Source organism: Lates calcarifer, linkage group LG9 (assembly GCF_001640805.2).
Source record: "Lates calcarifer isolate ASB-BC8 linkage group LG9, TLL_Latcal_v3, whole genome shotgun sequence".
NCBI classification, from domain to species: Eukaryota; Metazoa; Chordata; class Actinopteri; family Centropomidae; genus Lates; species Lates calcarifer.
This window is the reverse complement of record NC_066841.1, coordinates 10,990,714-11,012,730: the sequence shown is the minus strand read 5'-3', so window position 1 is coordinate 11,012,730 and position 22,017 is coordinate 10,990,714. Positions and strand designations below refer to the sequence as shown.

The 22,017-nt window shown below is 40.8% G+C and overlaps 1 protein-coding gene across 2 annotated transcripts; it reads left to right on the top strand.

The window, feature by feature from the left end:
- The first annotated feature begins 6,102 nt into the window (after positions 1-6,102).
- On the top strand, positions 6,103-22,002 carry arvcfa (ARVCF delta catenin family member a). 2 transcript variants are annotated; one of them, XM_018685230.2, is made up of 16 exons: positions 6,103-6,573; positions 10,204-10,380; positions 11,459-12,078; positions 13,393-13,871; positions 13,955-14,138; positions 14,241-14,358; positions 15,079-15,247; positions 16,195-16,212; positions 16,351-16,422; positions 17,436-17,563; positions 18,248-18,398; positions 18,489-18,681; positions 19,030-19,141; positions 19,549-19,636; positions 20,736-20,812; positions 21,044-22,002. In XM_018685230.2, the coding sequence occupies exons 1-16, from the start codon at positions 6,553-6,555 to the stop codon at positions 21,134-21,136; spliced, it is 2,700 nt and encodes an 899-aa protein (XP_018540746.1). In that variant the 5' UTR covers positions 6,103-6,552; the 3' UTR covers positions 21,137-22,002. The 2 variants fall into 2 exon arrangements, with proteins under 2 accessions (XP_018540746.1, XP_018540747.1); XM_018685231.2 differs by lacking the exon at positions 16,351-16,422.
- Positions 22,003-22,017: the final 15 nt, after the last annotated feature.

Genomic DNA, 22,017 nt, shown 5'->3' with positions numbered 1-22,017 from the left:
CCCTCCATCTTACATCATGCTATTTTTACAATGTGTCCTCATAACAAGTATGTCTTAGAAGTGACTGCTGTCCCCATACTTTCACATACATGTCTCAATTATGTCCCAAGCTGCAAGTACGATACTGTATAGGCCTCAAGATCACCATCTCTCAGATTTCTGCCTCCACCCCCAGTGTATTGCTGTTGTGTTATGTTGCTTACAGGACTGAAAAATGACACACAGGATTCAACATCAACATCTTTTTCAAGATTCTGTGTCTCTCTTACTCTGGATAATCTTTGTAAAGGCTATTTCTTTGATAAGGAGTAATTTCGGTGAAAACTCTCCACAGCCAGTTCTTTGGATCGACTGACACAAATCTCAAAGGACAGCTTCATATTTTCAGTAAAACAATACTGACATACCTGTATAAACACTACAGGAGTCATTGGTTACTGTAGTTGTTCATCGTGTCCACACACTAACAGGGAAATATACACAACCTTTGCTAAAGCTAAACATTTAATGTTCAACCAGAGCTAATATAACTTGCTTTAGCAGTCTGAGTAAGACAAATCATGCGCGTATCGTCTGACTGTATCTTATAATACAAATATCCACGACTAGACACAGATTAAGGACTGTGGATTTGGATTTTGTTCTAACATGGACAGGGGGTGTAATTACTCTTTAATTGTATTTAAGCATGTGACTTTTGCAGCAAGACGGACTTGAATAATGAAGTGAATCTAAACACTGAGAAACTTCAGCAGCAGTCAGATATCTTAAAACCTGAGCAAATAAAACTAAAACTATCAGCACAATTTGGGTGAACTGCTCCTTTAAATCCACTTGTTACATTACACAGAAGAAGAATTTCTACACTTTGTGTGTATTCACTGATAGATAATCAGTGATAACAATGTTCTGATCTCCTTTAGTTCCTTCAGTCAAGACACTGAGACTGCCAACAGGACTGTGACTCCACAAATTAAATCTGATAATATTACCTAAAAAAAAACTAATGATTGCTGCTCAATAGCTCAGTCATATTCAGTGTTTTCTGCCTCTGGATCACATGCTCCCCTGTGTTGCCATGGTTCTCACATCTAGAAGCATGTGAGGCTTCATGTGAGGAATATGGACTCATGATAACCTCTTGACATGAGCTGATTTCATTCTAATCAGCCTCTAAGTCACCTAAATCTTTTATGATACTTCTTCAGATATTGCAGACTGACCTACATTTGTGCCACTGACTCTCTCTCTCTCTATCTCTCTCTCTCTCTCTCTCTCCCTCTCTGGCAGTGGGTGTATCTCTCTCTCCCTCTCAGTCTCTTTCTCCCAGCTCATTGATATGCCTGATCATCAGAGGCATCGCTGAACTGGCTGATTGTCATTTTCAGCTGCAGTGCCACTGATGCATTTCATTTCCTCTCAGGGCTCTCTGTTAGTGTGATTAAGCACTTGCTGCAGTGACACTTGACAAGGAGGAGTTGGATTAATAGCAACCCTGGCTTGTTTCTTCTTCAGAGGGGGGCGGGGGCACATATTTTATAATATTTACATTATTTATCAAATCAGTGTGAAGGGATTTATTGTAGTGCTGCTTCAGGAGGGGTTGTTTCTATATAGGTGATCCAAAGTGGCAGCTATTGCTGTTCCTATAGCTCGCCGAGGGGGTGCAGCAGTTAGTCGACAGGACGTCAGGTGTTGCTTTGTCATTTATAGTCTGTGGGCAAACTCTCAATCTGACAGGATCCTTTCCAGAAAACAGCAGCATTTACGCAGATTTCAAGCTCACTTTATGCAAGTAGAACCGTTAGTCAGCACTTAAATGTGTCGACCCTCTTTGAATATTTTTGAATGTGAAAATGAAAGGTGACCTTTCTCTTTCTGAAGCCAATTTGGTGACCTTTTCTGGTATTTCCAGTGCTGCTATGCGCTCTGTGTGGCAGCGCCATCTGAAATACAAGCAGCATTCAACGCACTGCTGGCACCAGTTTCTGATTTTGTTTTTTGTAAACTCCTCATAGATGTTTTGTCTCTGCGTTAAATTGAATTAGCCTCAGCTGCACATGCCAGCCTAAACAGAGCAGAGGTGGGCAGTGCGGGGGTTTAATTAGGACAAAAATCTGCACTGACTGTGCCTCTGTGTGGCAGAGTCCACAGGAAAAGGATGTGAAATGCCCTGCTGAGCACCAAAGACTGTGTGGGCATTTCATAGCAATTAATACAGCGCCGTACACACTGTAATGCAATGTGTCTTTTTCTCTGTGGGTGTTTGTCGACAGATCCTGTGTATTACACTGTACTGTGCAAACCTCTGTTCATCCCCGTGTGTGCGGATAATAGGCAGCAATAATTACATTCATCTCTTTCACATGGTAGAGGCGATTTACTATCCAGTTACTGTGGTGATGACAAAAAGCTTCATCATCTGTACGGCGGCGACAAAACAGCCTTATTTACAAATATAGCCTGAGCGTGTGGATGCAGAAATGCCTGTTTTTGCACTTTCATATTCATCAATACTCCCAGTAGAGCAGGAATTATTCTTACTGTTTACATAGAGAAAATTGGTACATGCCCCTGTGTGTGTGTGTGTGAATGGTTTTAGGTCAGGCGACTGGAGAAGAGAATAAATCACAGCCTGCAGAAAAGCAACAAAATGAAAGCATTTTCTTGTACAACAGGAGTCCTGGTGGATAGTAGAGGAACATGAGGTCCTTAAGTAAAGACATTTATCTGACCTGGACACACAGAATGTGAACTGGGAGCAACACAAAGACTACACCAGCACTAACCACCAAAAACCCTTTCCTGACTCATGACCTCCAGCAGGACTCTAAACCTGTCTGAAAGTCTTGATTTCTGCAGTCTTTACGACCACCTGAGCTAAAGAACACAAACGTGAACATGTTCTAGTGAGTGTTGGTGAATGCCTCATGACCATGTGAGTCACAGTTCAGTGAATAAAAAAGGACACTTGATGCGCAGCAAACCTTCAAACCTTCTGTGCTCTTTGTTGTATATCTTCAGTAAGGAACATTCTCTTTGTACGTTTAGCCCCGTGGAGACAAAAAGGACAATAACCTACAGTCTCTCTGGGAATGTCAGTGCAGTTGTTTTTGAACTACACAGCGAGATAAAGGGTTGAAAGGAACAAGAAGCCAATACAATAAATGCTGGGTAAAATTCAACGTATACAAACATATTTCAGTAGTCTGAGACACGTCCAGCATTCATTAAAAAATCCACTTGAATTGGAGGGACGAATAAGCAGCCATATGGAAATGGTAGAATTATAAATTAACCAGAAGTCAAATGAACACAACAGAAAATTATACTGTGGTCCCCAAGGACAAAACACAAACCGCTGCTGATGTTAAATAGGAAGCTTTAACATCAGAGTTGGAAATCTACATGTACTGGCTTTAAAGTAAGGGATAGATTTTTGAAGCAGATCTGCTAAGTGCTGAAGTGAAACACAAAACCAAACCAGACGAGCATTGATGTTGGATGATTGTGCAAAAATACCAGATAATTTTCAATGCCAGTGTTTTAAAAATAGCTTCTTTCTACAATATCTGCACATGGCAGCCACAGTTAATGCTTTTGGTTAAAGCTGGGGAGAGATTATGGTTACAGTTAGAAAAAAAACCTGAGGGAAATGGTTGAAGTTTACATGTGGTGCATGCACGACCTGTGTGTATAATGGTGGACCCAGCGGAGACAGGCTCCCTGAGAAGGCGCTGAACATTCAGGCTGGGTATCCGTGAAGACACTTGGTGTGTCAGGGCGCGTACTGGTGATAGAGGGTAAATGATCATTTGGGGTTTCATTTCAAAAGGGCCACTCAACTGGATGGACTCAATAATGAGTTCACTGTTGGAAGGTTACTGCAAACCCATGCTAATGCCCAGAAGTTAAAATCTGTTTGGTGAGGATGAAGGAGCCTGCACGCTGGAGGATATTGGTGTATCAGGTGGATACAGACTCTTTGTGTCACAGAGAAGACACAAAGAAGTGAAGCAGTTTCTCTATTAAGCCGATGCAGAAGGAAGTCCTTGAAGAAAAAATGGTGGTTTGGACACACAACAGAGGAAGCATGTGTGTGAGGTGGTCTGAAGTACCAGCTCAAAAGTGAAAAGAGGCTCTCAGATCTATATGGCTGACATTTTGTAATATTAAGTGTAATAAATAAGTAATTTCTGTAAATTATACCCTTAGAAAATGTCAATAAATCCAGTATAATTCATTTTAAGTATAAAAAGGCCTCATCCATCATAAGTGACATTTTCAGCTCTCGTGCTGAGGTGCTATTCCCTGGCATCTTGCACTGACTCTCAATCACCCGTGCAGATTTCTGTTTTTTCTATGTGACTTCTTGTTTGTTTTTAATGCAACCAGGACTTAACATAGTCTCTTCTCATCAATGCAATTTTGCAATCTGCAATGCAATCTTACATCCAGTTCTCACAATGACTGGAGAGAGAATCTAAAATAACTTTAGTAAAAAGACAAAAAAAAAAGAAGTGTCATCAGAATATTAAATAGTTAAAAAGTACCTAGAGTGATGAAAATGCTCTGGCGTCTGTCAGTGACCTAAAACCATTAAGACACTTAATGCTGGTATTTTCCATTTGATGGAACTTGTATTATTCGAGTGTGGAGATGGAGCAGTGGGAGAGCGGTGAACGGCAGTAATCTTTTCTGGAACAAATGGATCCGTTATAAAGTGAAAACGTGTCGTTTCATGCATGTTGCTTTGATTTCACTATGGAAGGATCAAAGATTTTTTTCTAAATTAAAAAGGATATCTCAAATGTTAGCTTTTCGCTGTGAGGGAGCTTGAACGGCTACTCAGTTTTTAACTGATTTCCTGATGAAACAGATCACTTATCTTTTGATGTCTTTAAAAAAAAGAAAATCAAGGTTCTTTTTTAAGTGTTGCTTGAACTAATCCTGAATTATATTATCAAGGAGATACCTACAAAGGATTACAGAGTGAAAATGAGAAAAGACCAAGGACCAAGGGGTTTAATAAAACAACCCTTTAAAAATGCAGATTTGTTGGCTTAAAAAATGACAAACTGCAGAGTATTAGCAAGACAAACAGACCAGAAAGAAATACTGCAGAGGCCATCAAAGATCAATGATATTAAAGGCTACCCCTAAATCAATAAGAAAGACAGCTGATAGAGAGCACTGTTCTGTGGATGATAGCAGATCTTTGTTTTTTTTACTTGCTTTATCATCTCAATGCAAGCGGCCTGGTGGAAAATCTGAAGATAGTCCTATATTGTTCTGTTCTCTTTTTTAAAATTGAGAAAGTAAATAAGATACTGGACTTCATCATGATCTAGTTTTTGTTCAGTTTTTTTTTTTTTTTTTAAATCAAGTGGAGCAGCAACTGGGACTATTTCACTTCCACTTCAACAAATCCCAGATGCCTTTAAAATGATGTAATCAAATGAGCCAGGAGCTCACAAAAGACATCTACAGTGAGTTATTCAAAATTTTATGGTGACGACATTGGAAAAAAAAACCCCAAAACAATCAGGAGGAGCACTTACCTAACCTGCTTGCAGGATATTTATGCCCTGTTTACATTTATCTTCTGTTTATTTTTGCACTCATAAGAAATGACAATGAACTGAGCAGGTGCTGTATAAAGAGGATTTGTGGGGAGACTGATGGAGTGTGTGTGTGTGTGTGTGTGTGTGTGTGTGTAAAAAGGGGGTTTGGTTTGTTTGGTACAGTTTGCAGAGAGGAAAGCTGTTGGTTCAGCATGGAGTGTTCTCCTCTCCCCCGGTGCTGCATACAGTGTTTATGGCACCTTTCCCCATCCCTCGCCCCTTATTATGCTGCACATGGGTGACACAGGACTGAACTAGTGCGGGCTGCTCTGTGCTCCAGCTGCATCTGCTTGTGCGCCCACGGGGAATGGTGTGTGTGTATGTGTGTGTGTGCGTGTGTGTGCACTCTGTATGTGTGCATGTGTGTCCTCTGCCTGCGCACCAAGGCTGCCAGAAAATATGGGCATAGAGAGCAGGGATTGCAGGGCTTTGCACTTACCTAAGCCATTCACAGGGCTCAGCATCACCACAGTTGATTCAGCACCTTGCTAATAGCGCACACATTAACTGCAGCGCAGATCAGAGGAGGAGTGCAGTAATGAGAGAGAGCCCGGCATTTGCTCCTGCTCTGTGTGTGTGTGTGTGTGTGTGTGTGTGTGTGTGTGTGTGTGTGGATGTATGTGAGAGAACGTCTGTGTTGAGCAAATGTGTGCATGGTGCGTCTAGTGTGTGTTTGTGAGAGAGGCAGAGAGAGTGAGAGAGAGAGGGAGAGAGTGAGAGAGGGAGAGGGAGAGAGAGAGAGAGAGAGAGGGAGAGAGCGGACGTGTGTTAGTGGGAGCTGGGAGGAAGGATGGCTGCTCATGTTTGAACTGCCTCAGATGCTCAAAGGGGGAGTCAAGGCAAAAATTCAGCAGAGGCAGAGAAACAGACGTCTTGTTGGGGGACGCATCTTGTTCATCATTTGTGGGGAAGCAGAAAAGATTTGGCAATGCCTGCTGAAGTGAAAGAGGTAAGTGTGTGGTGGAATGGCTCTATTTGCTCTGTACCCTCCCTCTTTTTTCTTTTTTTTTTTTTGCCTATCAGTTTTTTTTACCTTCCTGCAGAGAACTGTAAACCCTCCACAGCTTTGCATTCTGCCTCTGTCATGATGAATGAAGGAGGCATCAATCGCTTTACCTCCTTGCCTCTCACTGCTGTTTCGATGCAGTCTCCTTGTGTGTGCATGGGGACATGATGTTAACATCTTCATCAAGTGTGTGTGTGCGCGTTTGCTGTGCATGTGTGCAAGTGCCTAGGCAAGCTTATATGGGGTGGGGGGTAATCTTTGATTGCATTATGAGGAGAGGTTGTCCCTCTGGGGGAAAATGCTACACATACTCTGGTAAGTATATTGCCATGATGTATCAGAGAGACATTAAATCTGATCATGCAGTGTTTAACTATTTGAGGATCAGAGCATAATCAGGAGTGAAAGGAGGCTCCAAATGCAAACTTTGAGAATGAATATCCATCCTTGTTTTTTTCTGGGCTGTCGTTTTGAGTCAGTATTTACTCTAAAATACACCGGCTTGGTTGCATTACAGGGTAAACAAGATACATTGCATAATGGACAATGGTGGTTTTCTGCAGGAAACAAGCCTTAAGTAAGAAGAGCCTTTTGATGCATCCGTCATTTTCGGTGCCTTTTTCGATTCACAAAGCACAGCCGCAAATTTACAGTGACCAACATGAGCATCACTGATTCAACAGATAGTGGAGGGCAGATGAGTTGTGACAAAGTTGTGACTAATGTCTTCTGACATCAGTGGGCTGATGTCATGTTTTATTATCCCGTGGAAGCGTTACTCTTTCAGTCCCACAGTCTGTGATGAAGACAAACTCATTTATACTCAAGTTTGATCACCACAAAATGACTTTGCCCCCTGCTGATTTAATTGCGATTGAAAGGGCCCATTTTTCAAATCATCTTCTCCCTCCCTGGAATGGATTTATGACAAGTTTGAATCATGGCTTGTGCCTGTTGTGCCCTTGAGCTGGTCACCAAAAAATTTGAACTCACTCAGCATTAGATAGTCTCCCAAAATAATACCCTGGCTGCAGCTGGCCTCAATACTGAGAGTTGACGGGAACAAGATGCTAATCATGTCATTCTGTCTCTTGCATCGCTGCACCTAACATCTCTATACCATACCTCCTCTCTCTTCTTCTTCTTCTTTCTTTTTGAAGCAAAGTCAGATTCAGAATCATCATCTTGACCTATATGGCTCTGTGAGCACACTTAGTTAGTGATGGTGCAGTGAGTTATTTAAATGAGCTTTGACTCACAGTGGCCTGGCCTTCCCTGGAGCTTGAATCAGACGGGGGCAGCACGCAGGCCCCTGTCCAGCCTATTATCGTCCTCCAAATCCTTAATCAAGCTGTCTGTAGAGGACAGTAGTATACCCGGTCTGTCTTTTGGCTGGGCATTCATTCACTGCTGCCTAACAATATCCAATCAACCTCCCCCAGAGGTGTTCAAGCCGGGATCATCTCCCTGCTGCCAATTTCTCCTGGGTGACACTTTCATCTCCTCTCTCCCCGTGACACGTTTTGTGTGCGGATATAAGGGGGGCTCTTGTGTTTGGTGGGGTGTTTGAAAAGCGAATCAAGCTCTGCTCTCTCTCTCTCTCTCTTTCTCCCTCCACATTCAGTCAGCTGTTCACTGCAGCCTGATTTAATGCAGTGGAGTTGAGTTCTCAGCACTTGTTCGGTTTAATGCCGCAGCCTCAGACTGGAGAGAGTTTGGGGGAGATTTTTTACAGTTTATTTGATTTTTATCTCACACTTTTATCTCGGCACGTCGTTCAGCATATCTGTCTGCGCTATTGAATGATAAAAATCCTGGCGAGATTATGTACGTTTATGTCATATTTCTTAAAATGAAAATTGATTTTACAGTGTGGATAAGCAATTCAAATAGTAAAACCAGTCGTAAATGATGCAGTCGAATTGATCTGCTCCGTAACAGAACCTTTTTAACTATACTCTCTAATGTTTGGAAGGGTTGTTTGCGTCATTGTTTGTCCTAGATCTTGGTTAAATCCACCTGCTGCGACCGGAAGGCCTTTAAGACTAAACGAGGTTTATCAGATGATCAGATATCGATTGAAACCATTAGTGTGACATTTTTTTTGCAGGTATGCTGAAATGAATGTGAAGTTTGTAAGAAAATCTGTGTGAAATGTGTTTACAGTCAAATACTGCCTCCAGTTCTTTCTCAGACCAAGATGCTGAATAATTAATCCACTCTGGTTAATGAAACCCGTTTCGTAGAGGAGAAAAGTGAATTTAAGCTCTTCTCGAAATAAACAAGTGGAAATTGCAGAAATATCCACATGTTGAACCAGAGTAGCAGCTGGATTATTGATTTTAGAGTCAGCGCTGGTAATAACTTGTATAACTTGACGACTAACAACTGACTGCTCGCATCCAATATCATTACAGCTTTTGCTGTATTTTGACAAGGCGTCCTTTTATACATGCTTACATAACACAGTAAGGAACATCAACGTCTGTTTAAAGGGACTAAAGCATGAAGTCAGTTTTAGAATATAACAAACCAAAGGTCTGCACTTGTGTGTATATTAAAAAATACTTATGTCTGTTCACTTCAAAAATATAGACAGTGATTTCATCTGAAATGTAGAAAACATGTAGTATTTTTGTTTCTTTTTCCTCTTCATCTTTTTTTTCCTGATCTGTGAAAGCCTCCCTGCGAGATGTTGTCTGTCACTTTTTGTAAATATCAAAAGGAAGGAAATGTGCTTTCCTGAAATCATTATAAAAGTTTTAACAAGTCTGCAGAAAATTGGGAAATAACTTTATCCACTTTAAATAGACTGAGGAATTTTCTATTACAGCTAAAATAAATGAATGCACGCTCCAGTGCACATGTAATTAACAAACCAATCATGCAAGTATCAAATGGATTCTGATTCATCAGAAATAATTTCTACTTGTTTTTATACTAATAACACACTTGATAGAGATAACTGCACTGATAAATTATGCACCCTAGTCTGCACACAAGGATGTGATAAAGGATAAAACATGCAACCACTTAATTAAATAAGTGGTAAATGTCACCTCTCATCCCTCATAATGTTCCTCCGGTTACTGGCAGAATTACTTTGCACCAGCTTGAGATATTATTTTCCTATGGACAGATTGCCCAATAACAGATTACAGTTCAACAAAAAGTTCAAACACAGAGAAAATGGCTCTGATTTTCCAAACATATATTAGTCTAATTTAAAAATAAATGTGTACATTGGCATTATTCAGCGTGAATTCAACAGCTCATGTTTCAAATTATATAAAATATATGGTAATGGAATGGAACAGAGCTGAGCTCTCAGCGCTGAATCTGCTCACAACATCAAGTGCATCTCCTTTATCAAGTGCAGACAGCCTTAATGACATGGTATCTACAGTGCTGTCTACCCCTTCATCATTTCCCTATTTGTGTGTAACATAAACATGATGTAAACAATATGCACAAATGATGCTGGAATCATGCTGCTCAGCAAGAGTGTCTTTTCTCATTTCTCTCTCTCTCTTTCTTTCTCTCTCTCTCTCTGTGTGTGTGTGTGGTTTTTAGGAGCAAAGTTCAGAGGGTCCTCCTCCACTATCTTTGCCCCAGGAGGCTAAAGAGGCCACTCTTGACAACCCATCCACCAATGACGAACTGGACACGCCCACCTCCATCGCCTCTGTGATGACCTCGACCAATGAGAGCTCCACGGAAACCGACACCCCACAGCAGACAGACACTGAGGTTCTTTACTTATTGTGTTTGGTCAAATCTCAGTCAACATCTACTGACTTATATTTTATAAAATATAGTCAAATTGAGCATGGTGAGATTGATTCAATGTGTCCTAAGAAGGAGAAAATATGAAAAGTGAGGAGCTAAAGTAAAGTTAAAGAGTAAATAAAAAATACATTCAAACTTTTTAGAATCAAATTAAGAAACTGTGCCTCAGTGATTTGTACTTATGATTTATTTATGTATAGAACTATACTTTTAAATCATCAGCCTGTTGTTGGCATTATTTGTCACATATGTAACTCCAAAGATCCTGATGAAATCACTCCTGTAAATTTTTATTTCTTACTGTTTTATGCATTATCAATTATTATTATTCTATGAGTGTGATCTTCTGAAGTATGAAACATCCATTAAGGATACTGTATAGTTCTCTTCAACAGACCAGGCTGTAACAGTGAGTTTCAGTTCCAATGACAGACGAAGCCAATTGCCCTCTGGAGCAACGATACCATGAAATTTAATGCAATTAGGTTTTATCATCGAGCTGCTACACATTTGCATGCTTTGTGCTTACTGTGCTTTCTGCTCACTCCCTGCGATGTAAGAGTTAAAATCAAAATCAACTGACTAAACCAGACAATTAAATTTCCTGCAGTTTACTTTGTTTCTAAACAGTGGCTGGACCTCAAGTTGTTTCATCAGAGTCCAATCTAAACTCATTTTCAACAAGGGGAATTCATTATTCTTTGGCTGGAAAGGAGAATTCATTATTTACTGGTGGCTCGCAAAGCAGGGAAGTGCTGAAATGATGATGATGATTGATCGTTGCTATGAAAAATGAGCCGGGGTGGGCTGTACAGTTTAAATGAGAAACAAACACACACTGAAGGTAACAGAAACATGTTTGGTCTATTCCAACTAGATTAAGACCAAATAGTTCCTGCTCTGACTATAAACACACCAATTTGGGGGGGTCTAATGGGAAACCTGCAGACCCAACAGACAAATGGGATTTTTAAAGACTAACAGGGATTCTGATTAGGCTTCTGTGGAGATAATAGTTGTGGTGCATCAATCTTTGCAGGAGTCCAAGGCTGTCGAACACGAGGGTGAACAGGCCCTGAGTGAGACCCAAGAATCCTCAGACACACAACTGGAGAACTTCCAGGCATCAGATGCACCTGCTCTCACATCGACTCCAGTGGTTCCAGATAACACTGCCAGGGAGCAACCTATTGCTGAGGCAAACACTGAACCCTCTGAATCTGTTGCACTGACCACAACGACCAGCAGTGCAACCACAGCACCCCCACATCCCCAGGTGGTACTGCAGCCCGGGGAGCCACAGCCAGTGAATCCAGACAGCCAGAGCAGAGTGTATGCCTTGCCTGACAGCTACAGAGGCGTAGGGGGAGACTTATGCGCTGCCGGGTATGGAAGCCTGTCCCGAGCCACCCTCCACGGCTACTGGCCTGCCAAAAACTTCCAGCCTGGGGCTCACTACACCTTACCCTTCCTCAGGGACAGCTACGCTCCTGCAGGACTCAGCAGCCAGACAGAGGAAGATGGCCTCAGCGAACGGGGAGAAAACCCTCTGGACATGAAGACTGACCACCCAACTGCTGGTTATGCGACACTGGGAGGGATCCACCAGTTCAGGCCAATTACCACTATGGAGCTCCTCAGAGAGCCCTCGAGAACCAGGTAAGGGGACGGTACATTAGATCAAACTTTATTGATTCCACAGGGAGAGACTGTGTAAACGGGTTTCAAGCACTCTTGTCATTTCCATGGTTCCTAGATGTACGGTGTGAATCTGTAATGTTTGTGTGTTGCTTTGTCATTTACTACACCATAAAATGATGATGATGATGATTGCGCTAACCTTTTCTCATTTGAAGATTTAGGATGGAGTCTATTAATTTAGGGTTAATCTTTGATCCCATTATATTTTTTTTCTGGTGAAAAACAGATAGGGAGGGTAAACAATACTCAGTCTGTGTCACTCATCAATATGGTCATGATAATGAGTTCACCTATAACAAAGGCCAATTCACCTTTGACATCAATGGCATCACAGATGACCTACTGTGATAATAATACTTTTGAACCATGTAGCTGCACAGACACCCAGTAGTCAACCTGCATCCTGTTCCTGCCAAGCAGCCCGGACAACAGAAAGACAGATGGACAACAGTTAAGTAGCAGCTGGTATCAATCAGGAATAGCAGCCTGGTGCAAAGTCAATAAATAAGGAGGTTTCACCTGTTATTGCCTGCCAGAAGCTTTTCCTTAGCCCATATAAAGTGACAGAGCTGTTTACAAAAGATACAAGCAACTCACTCACGCTGTTAAACTCACTGACGCTCAGTCTATTAGACTCAGAAATGCCATTCAATCTCTTTCATTTAACTAGTTGAATACTGAAGGAGTGGTGTAACATTTTGGGAATATGCTTACTCTCTTGCTGAGAATTGGATGAGAAGCTCGATACCATATGTCGCTTAAATATAAGGCTACTGCCAGGAGATGGTTAGCATCGCTTAGCTTAAAGACTGGAAGCAGAGATGAACAGCTCGTCTGGCTCTATTCAAAGGTAACATTTTGTCACATGAGGTTGCTAGACAACCAGAGGAGACTTCAGGAAGTCACTGCGCCAAGATATAGTCCTGTATGTATCCCACTTAAAACCACACCTTGACGTCTTTACCCTTTGGCTCTTGTACACAAACAAAATCTAACATGTTAATTAGCTAGCTTAAGCGATGCTAGTCGGCTGTTTTTTTTAAATCTTCGAATTGAGCCAGGCTAGCTGCTTCCCCTTGTTTCCAGTGTTTATGCTAAGCTAAGATAAACATATCAACTTCATATTTATTGCACAGCTAATGGTATCGATTTTCTCCTCTAACCCTCAGCAAGAAAGTAAATGATCCAACTCTTAAAATTCAAGCTTGATGATTGTGTATTTTTGTGCTGATATGAATAAACTTGCATGCATGACTTTCTCTGTCCCCTCAGAGGAGGCTATGATGATGCCTTCATGGCCCAGCTGGAGGGGAACCTGAATCCCTTTTTCCAGGCCATGTGCCGAGCGCAGACCCTGCAGTTCCCTCACAAACGCAGCAGCATGGTCAGCCTGGACAGTATCCGCAGAGACCCGCGTTGGAGAGACCCCAACCTGCATGAGGTGATCTCAATGCTCAGCCACCCAATGGACCCAGTCAAGTCCAACGCAGCTGCTTATTTGCAGCACCTATGTTATGAGAACGATCGCATCAAGCAGGAAGTTCGTCAGCTGAATGGGGTGCCGATTCTGGTGGAATTACTGGACCATCCTAAAGCCGAAGTCCACCGCAAGGCCTGTGGTGCCTTGCGCAACATATCCTTTGGAAAAGACCACAATAACAAAATGGCCATCAAGAACTGTGATGGCATACAAGCTTTAGTCAGACTGCTGAGGAAGTCCAGCAGCATGGAGGTCAAAGAGTTAGTCACAGGTACAGTGAAATTCCTGAGCCTTTTGGGAGTACCTGCAATTCTTCATTTTTTTACTACAACCTTTGTATTTCTTCTCTTGCAGGCACTTTGTGGAACCTCTCTTCACATGAGCCACTGAAGATGATGGTTATCAACCATGGGCTTCAAACGCTGACTGATGAAATCATCATCCCACACTCAGGCTGGAGGAGAGACTCGGCCGACCCCTCCAAACTGCAGTGTGCTGAGTGGACCACAGTCTTCAAAAATACCTCGGGATGTCTGAGGTGAGCTCAGCTGCTGTCAAGGAACGAGTGACAACGGCTCCTATGAGCCGAGGTGTAATAGAATGAGTTTTTGCGGGTCTGCTAACAGAGTTGTTTCTGCAGGAACGTCAGCTCAGATGGGGCAGAGGCTCGACAGAGGTTGAGGGAGTGTCAGGGGCTGGTGGACGCGCTTCTTCATGCCCTTCAGTCAGCCGTTGTCAACAAGGATACTGACAATAAGGTTGCTGAACTCATCATACTGACTTAAGTTTTTAGAGTTGAGAAAAATATTCAACCCAAGATGTGTTTTTCCTTTTTGTTATTTGTTCATTTATGAGCCCCTATGTGTAGCATTTGGAAAACAAATCCCAAACTATGATAGTGTAACATTTTGTTTGTAGAAACATAGAAATACTATGAAAATGTATGTGTTGGCCCTGGGTTCATGGGTGGGGCCACAGTATTGTTTTTTTGACCGGGGTTAACATCCTCACTGAGCTCAGCAGTGAAGTAAATTAAATCTTGATTAGTGAAACCATCAAATTGATTAAGATTAAACCAAACCTGGCAACCCAGTTCATTTAGGCAAAACAAGCAAAAGTGTAGTTTAATGAGACTATTAGTCAACACCATGTTGTAATTGAGGGTCTGGGTTGTTTTTTTTTCTCTTCGTCAAGTGAGTTCTGAGGTAATCCATTATTTATCCTCTATGTCTAACTGAAATAAATCCCCTGACACTTGTTTCTGATGCTACACCGACTTAGCATCAAACTACATTCAATCCAATCATCAAAGTTGGAGGGCTCTCTAAAGTCTCTGATGTTCCCTCAGAATTTATACTTGGTTAGGGAAAAAAACATCAATGCATCAGTCAGCGTGAACACCTGTATAAGTCTTATTGTGTTATATAACTTTTTGCATGGTGTCTGATTGAAATCCACTGTCACTGTTCGCCATTTAGTCGGTGGAGAACTGCGTCTGCATTCTACGCAACCTGTCCTACCACGTTCATAAAGAAATACCGGGAGCCGAGCGATTTCAGGAGCCCCATGTCAATCATCTGATGAGGTCAGTGGGGCACCCGAAGAAGAAGAATGAGCCTGACTGTTTTGGCGGGAAAAGATCCAAAGGTTGGTGGGACATATTGAGCGATAGCATTAAGATAATCCATTTGCTTACTGACAAAACAGGACCCATGTGTGGGGACATACTACTGTAGCTTGGTGCTTCTTGACTTACAGAAGATGCTTGTAACAATCAACAGCTCAAATTGAGACTTTAACATGTTCTATATGGGCTACATGTCTGAAAGGGGCTTTGCAGATTATGAATGCCACCTTATTCTGTTCTTTGTTTGTCTTCATTCTTCCTCTCCTTACATAACACTCAACATACTGTGCATTTTTCGGTTTTCAAATAGATCTATTTTCTTAATTTCCCTTTAACAGTTGTATAATCTAGTGTCTCTGTAAACCAACCATTTTTTCTCTTTAAAAAATTTCATTTACTTTCAGCGTGTCCTGCCTTCAAGCATTCATTTCACATTTCTTTTCCCCTTTTATGCCAATGAGAGCCTGAATATTTCATAACCCTATGCAGGAGCTGATGATAGATTTTGCTCAGCAGGAGGAGTGCCAGGTTCCAAAATTGAAAAAGCTCCTTATACTTTGTTTCATCAGTTATGTGATTTTTACACCATGCAACTGATGTAACAAGCAGGATTTTTTTTTAAAACTGTGAAAAACTTTTGTTAGCGATGTGTAACCGATGTAAGAAACCATTTCAATTATAGCTGATGTGCAGTAATTAATAGACTGTAGCTGTTTGTGCTGGAGGGAACAACTTAATGGAGAAACAACAGGGTCAGAGTTAATTGTGATTTAAAGTTTTATAGCTTTTCATTGATGCTAACCTTTCAGCTAAGTGAACACAATTGAGAAGTGCCACGCTGAGCCAAACATCAACCAGAATCTGTCCCCACCACATAGAGGAACTCTCTGTTTTCTACTGCTTTGTCCTCCACCAGCATGATCTAATCTTTGACTTTGTTCTTTCCTTTCAAATCTTCATTCACCAGAGGAGTGGTTCAACCAAGGTCAGTCTGCTCGTTTGTCCTGAATATTTTCATGGCAGTAATATTATATTGGAATTTGCTGACATTATTTGTCTTTGTACTGATATATTGAAAACTGGTGTTTGTGTGCATGTGTGTGTGTGTGTCTGTGATGTACAGGTTGGAAAAATGGATTTATGGACAGGAAATACGGTACATTGGATTTACCAAAACGTACAGAACAAATGAAAGGTATATGATATCTGAAAACAGTTATATTATACGAGGCTGTACATTAGGCCTATTACTAATAGATTAAAGGCAGATATATTATAAAGCGTTTTCATCACATAGCATCATCATACTTTTATAAAGCATCAGTGCCTGCTTTCTGTGTTTTGTTGTTTGTTTTGTATGCATGACGCTGGCATGGCCTGAAAGAGAATTCATTTAAATGCAAAGCCACACACCAGCACCTGCACCACTTGAGGAGAGTTTCATTACTAAAACAAAATGACCCACAAACTGAAAGACTGATAACATTTTAATCTGGCAAAATCTAGAGGAGAAACATTTCCTCTGGCAATATAAGACGGACACTTGAATTTGCTCAAGCTTCTGCATGACCTATGTACACGACACCCGATAGTGGTACTTTATTGGGCACTGCTTAGCTATCTATACGTTTTGTGTAGCCTCATTGCTGTTTTTAGCCCTGACTCTTTTCTGTCTATAGAAATTGTGGAGGGGGAAAAAATATAATAGCACAGTTGTACTATGGGGCTGAATACTGTATATGTGAATCTGGCTGCCGTTACAACAGAGATCAGAGCTAAGCTCATGCCTCCCACGCTGCAGCCAGTGAATGCAAATCACAATGACAGGCATGTTACGGTCCTGGGTCAGCTTTATAGCACTTGTCAGTGGTCCAGCAGCTTCTGCTGGCACAGAACAAAAAAACCTGTGCAAGAGTCTGCTAGAGTTGTAATTTTCTTCCATTAAATTAATCTATATTTTGATCAGCTGACATGCTTGCCTCCTGACCTAAACAAATATAGCTAGAAGAAATTCTGGAACAATGTTATATTTGATGATATGTTATATATACATATGTTATCTTGGTGACTTAAAGCAAATTTTTAATTATACTCATCATAACACTACCATTCTTAAAAATACATCCATGGCAAGTCTTAAGCCACTGATGTAGGTAATTTCCCCCTGATTGAATGCCAACCCTGACTTTCTCTGCCTTTCTGTTAAAGGGTTGGAGCTGCTGTACCAGCCAGAGGTGGTGAGGCTCTACCTCTCTCTTCTCACCTGCAGTCACAACCACAACACCTTGGAGGCAGCCGCGGGAGCTTTACAGAACCTTGCTGCGGGACACTGGGCTGTGAGTTGTTGAAATAGTGACACTTGGTTTACCCATTCATCACGTGCTAGTAGCTGATTATTTTCTTATATGCTTTAACATTCACCCCCCTACAAAAAAAAAAAAAAAAATCAAATATATATCAAAGGAAGATTGCCATGGCTGCTGTCATAGTGTCCTTGTACATTGTCCATGGAGCAGATCCAGGATTTGTCTCTGAGGCTGCATCAATATTTAAGTGTGCAGATATGGGGTTGATCATCTTAATATAACTGGACTTTCTAGATTGACTTTCTCACCAGTCTACATGATCAAAAATCACTTTCACCACTATGTACCCCAGGTGGATCCATAGGCTCATCAAATAATGTGCTTTGTCAAGATATACTGTGCCATGAATGTCACTATAATTTACCATCAACACTAAAGCAGGGCTCAGATTAAAAGACTTCTTAATAAATTCTTAGATTTTGAAATGGAGTTACATCATACACAAGAGAGCAATTGAGAAAGCAGACTACTTAATTGTGGTATAGTTAGCAGTTTTTTTGTAGTGTACATGTGGTAATATGAGTAGTTTTGAAAAAGGTTGAGAAATGATTTGCTCCTTAGGATATGAAAGGGAATACCCAAAACAAACTCTCATAGATAATCCCAAAAATGCTGAGGCGAACATCACTCAGCTGTTTGTGTTTGTGCTTGTAGTGGTCCAGCTACATCCGGGCCACAGTGAGAAAAGAGAAAGGCCTGCCTATTCTGGTGGAGCTGCTGCGCTCAGATGTGGACAAAGTGGTGCGAGCTGTGGCTATTGCCCTACGCAACCTGGCCATGGACAGAAGGAATAAAGACCTAATAGGTTCAGGCTTGTAATTGTCATTTACATACACACAACAGCTCTACGCTGGCACACGAAAGCTAAGTTCACTATGCTTGTCTGTCATCACAGGGAATTATGCATTGAGGGACCTTGTCAGTAATCTGCCATGTGGGCAACAGCACCCAGCGAAGAATCTTGAGGGAGATACGGTGGTGTCTATCCTGAATACTATCCATGAGATCATCACAGACAGCCCAGAGAACGCCAGAGCCCTCATACAGGGTCATGCTGTGCAGAAACTGGTGGCCATCAACAAGTCCAGGTATGTGATGTCTTTCAAACTACACAATAAAGAGCTAAAGTAATCAAATAATAATGGTGCAGCTTGCTAAACAGTCGAACAGCTGAATCCAAAGTAAAAGTCTCAAATGTTGTCCTTTTGTCAAAATAGGATGGAAGAAACATAAAGCATATGCACTGGTGTTACAGTATCATTTGACGTAACTGTGTAATATCTGTTCATACTTATGACACACCCTTGATATAATAGCTCATGATATTATGAGCATCATATCCCTGGGCAATCAGAAATAGATTTTAATCATTGAGACAGCATTGTCTCAGAGCTGTCCTCTGTTGTTTACCACAACGTCTGATGATTTGTTGTCAGCCAATCAGCACGGGAGACCAAGGCAGCTTCCCATGTGCTCCAGACAATATGGACCTACAAGGACCTGAGAAATAATCTGAACAAGGCAGGATGGAACAAGACCCACTTTAAGGTATTTGCTACTATTTCCTGGCCATTTAAAACTGCAAGTATGTAAACACGGTCACCATGCATAATGGAATACATAAAAGTTTAAAGAGTGGCACATCTTTTATTTTGATGCGGCATGGCTACAAAAACAACTACACCTGGTAGTAGTAATATGTGTTGAGAAATAACATCACTATCAAACATGGAGAAGGAAAAAACGACATACCATTAACAAATATACATATGGGGAGGAGACTCTGACATTTGAACTTTATTTAAAGCAATCAGTAAGCAATCAGCTGTTAGTATATTCTGTACACGTTATTCTAATCAAAACCAATGTAATGCCATTTTATGTTGAAATAAGAAGAACAGGAAAGCATAAAATTCTGGTTGCCCTGTCATAACATAATCTCTTATCTTTCTAAGCCAACAACCACAGGAGTGACTAAGAAGACCAAGAGTGGAAAGCAAGGCAGCGATGACATCACCTTGCCCCTCATGGACAAAAACCAAGGTCAGTAAATCATTGCATGCATTCCTTTAGCAAAATGTTATTAAACCATCATCTAAATGAGAAGAGTGTCCTCTGGCTCAGGGAACAACAACCAACCCCCCCCATCATTTTTAAACATACTGTGGTTCTTGTCATGTCAGGGACAAAGAAATGGGCATTTTCAGTCCCAGACCATATTCTTCTCAAACATAGCCTTAAACCAGTAATGTGCTGCCAAGGTTATCAGTGCACAGACTTGGCTTATTAGCCTGAGCAGTCTCTCCCAGAGGCACAGCAAGGCTCACGCATCACCAGTCACATTTCATTTGAGTGTTATTTCAAAAGGGCACCCATTTTCCCACGTCGAGAGCGACCTCTAGCTTCCCGCTAGAGAGTTTCTTTTAAGGCTGCATTATGAATTATGAAACAAACTCAAACACCCTTTGAAATATGAATTTGGGGGAAATAGATACACTGCTTTCAATGAATTATTTCATAGCACTCGCCTGTTTCTCTATCTGGTGTTTCAGTATAAATCAATAGATGTGCCTTTTGGGAAATTTGTATTTCTTACAAGGATAATAGGTGCACAGCCTTTGTATACATCAGGTTAGGTCTGCAGTATGAACTTTTAATACAAGGGGTTCTATATCAAACCTAAAGTTTTATATCTTAGCACATGCAAGGGCATAATTTCCACTAGGGATGGGGAGACATGTCCCCCACAGATTTCAAAACCCTACTATTTTTATTTATAATTAACATTGTTGTAGAAAAAAAAAGTAGTAAATAATGGTGTGGTTTATATCAAATTGCTACATTTTAATTTTTATGGATAACAGAATGACCAATGTTTCCCTAATTTGCTATTGAGTGATTATTATTATTTTTTTTTTTGAGAAGCTTTTTATGAGAAAAGCTTTACACTTGCATAGTTTTACTTGTAAGTGACTGAACTCTCTATCTACAAAAGTGGGATCTGTATTACAGGTGATCAGTTTGTCAAAAGGTCTCCCTACAGGTTGATCCGCATCTGTTTTTTTCCTCTGTATTTACTTCCTGCTTGTTGCGTCTTTGCCATATTCTCTACTGCTAACATAATAATATTTTTTTCTTGCAGATGTATATGCCACCTTGGAGCCAAATGATAGAGTTGGAGATGGAAAAGGGCCTGTTGTGGAAAGAGATACTCTCCAGGTAATCTGCCATTTGAATGAATGGAATGCATGCACAATTTCTGAAGCTCTACAAGATTAACCAGAACATATGAACTGTTTTGAATATAACTTCATTTACTTATAATAGACTCTTTTTATGGAGAATATGCAGATAGGAGTTTTGTCGCTCTCCTGTGACTTGTGTTTGTAACTGACAGGGATTTTCATGCAAATTGACTAACACTAGCTGTTTGCATATTCCCTGACCAAGGCGATAAGTGAAAGAAAACACTTCATCAGAGCTGGCAGGCCTGCAGTGGGCCTCATGGATAACAAACCTCCACCACTGGACTCCTGGGTGTGAACATGACAACACGGCCACTCAATCTCAAGTTAAATCCAGCAGAGACACTTTCCATTGGTGAAATACGGATTTGTGCTATTTGATCATTCTTGTACAGACAGAGAAACACATTTAGTTCAAAAATAATTTCCTTTGTTTACAGGAAATAATGTGCCAAACATTTACATGTATTTATTATGGAGGTAGACTGGATGGATTTTGTCATTTAGGATGATATACACTATGTCTGAAACTCATGATGGATTATGTATGACATCTGAAATAGCCTAAATATGCAAACAGTGGTGAATCAAGACTCCAAAGAATATATGACATGTACAATTCAAATTTTACTGATACACAAGTACGAGATAATTTGTAATACTTCTAGTTTGTCATGCTATTAAGACTTAAACTGACACGTGAATCTATTGTTGTCCATCCCCATGGGTTCTGGGCTGAAGGAGATTCTGATATAAAATCATTTTCAAAATATTTTTGGTCAGTGTTTGAGATCATTAGGATTAGGGTTCTTGTCGGCCTAGTTGTCAAAAACATGCAAATTATTTGGAATTCAGTTCATTCTCGACAAACCTATCATCAGACTAGACTGTGCAGCCATTAGCCAATTGTCTCTATTCCATTTGTTTCATGATAGGCAAAATGGGATTGTAAATGTGTAACAAAGGACTGTTAATATTCTAAATGAAGGCATTTATATTGTAATATTTATTGTAATACCCATGTTATTAATTAAAGGTTATTGATGTGTATTAGCTAATACCAGTAAGTGATCCTACATTCACTACAACTCTGCTTTGCAGTGGTCCTTTTTGCATTGCGATGTTGAATGAAAAATGCAAATAAATGATGTGCATAATTTCTCATTTATATTTGTATTC

Excerpts from the sequence above, each read along its gene's own strand:
- arvcfa (XM_018685230.2), top strand. The coding sequence starts at position 6,553 with ATGCCTGCTGAAGTGAAAGAG. Across the intron at positions 17,564-18,247 it reads TTGCTGCGGGACACTGGGCT|TGGTCCAGCTACATCCGGGC; the intron begins GTGAGTTGTTGA and ends TTGTGCTTGTAG. Across the intron at positions 18,399-18,488 it reads AAGGAATAAAGACCTAATAG|GGAATTATGCATTGAGGGAC; the intron begins GTTCAGGCTTGT and ends CTGTCATCACAG.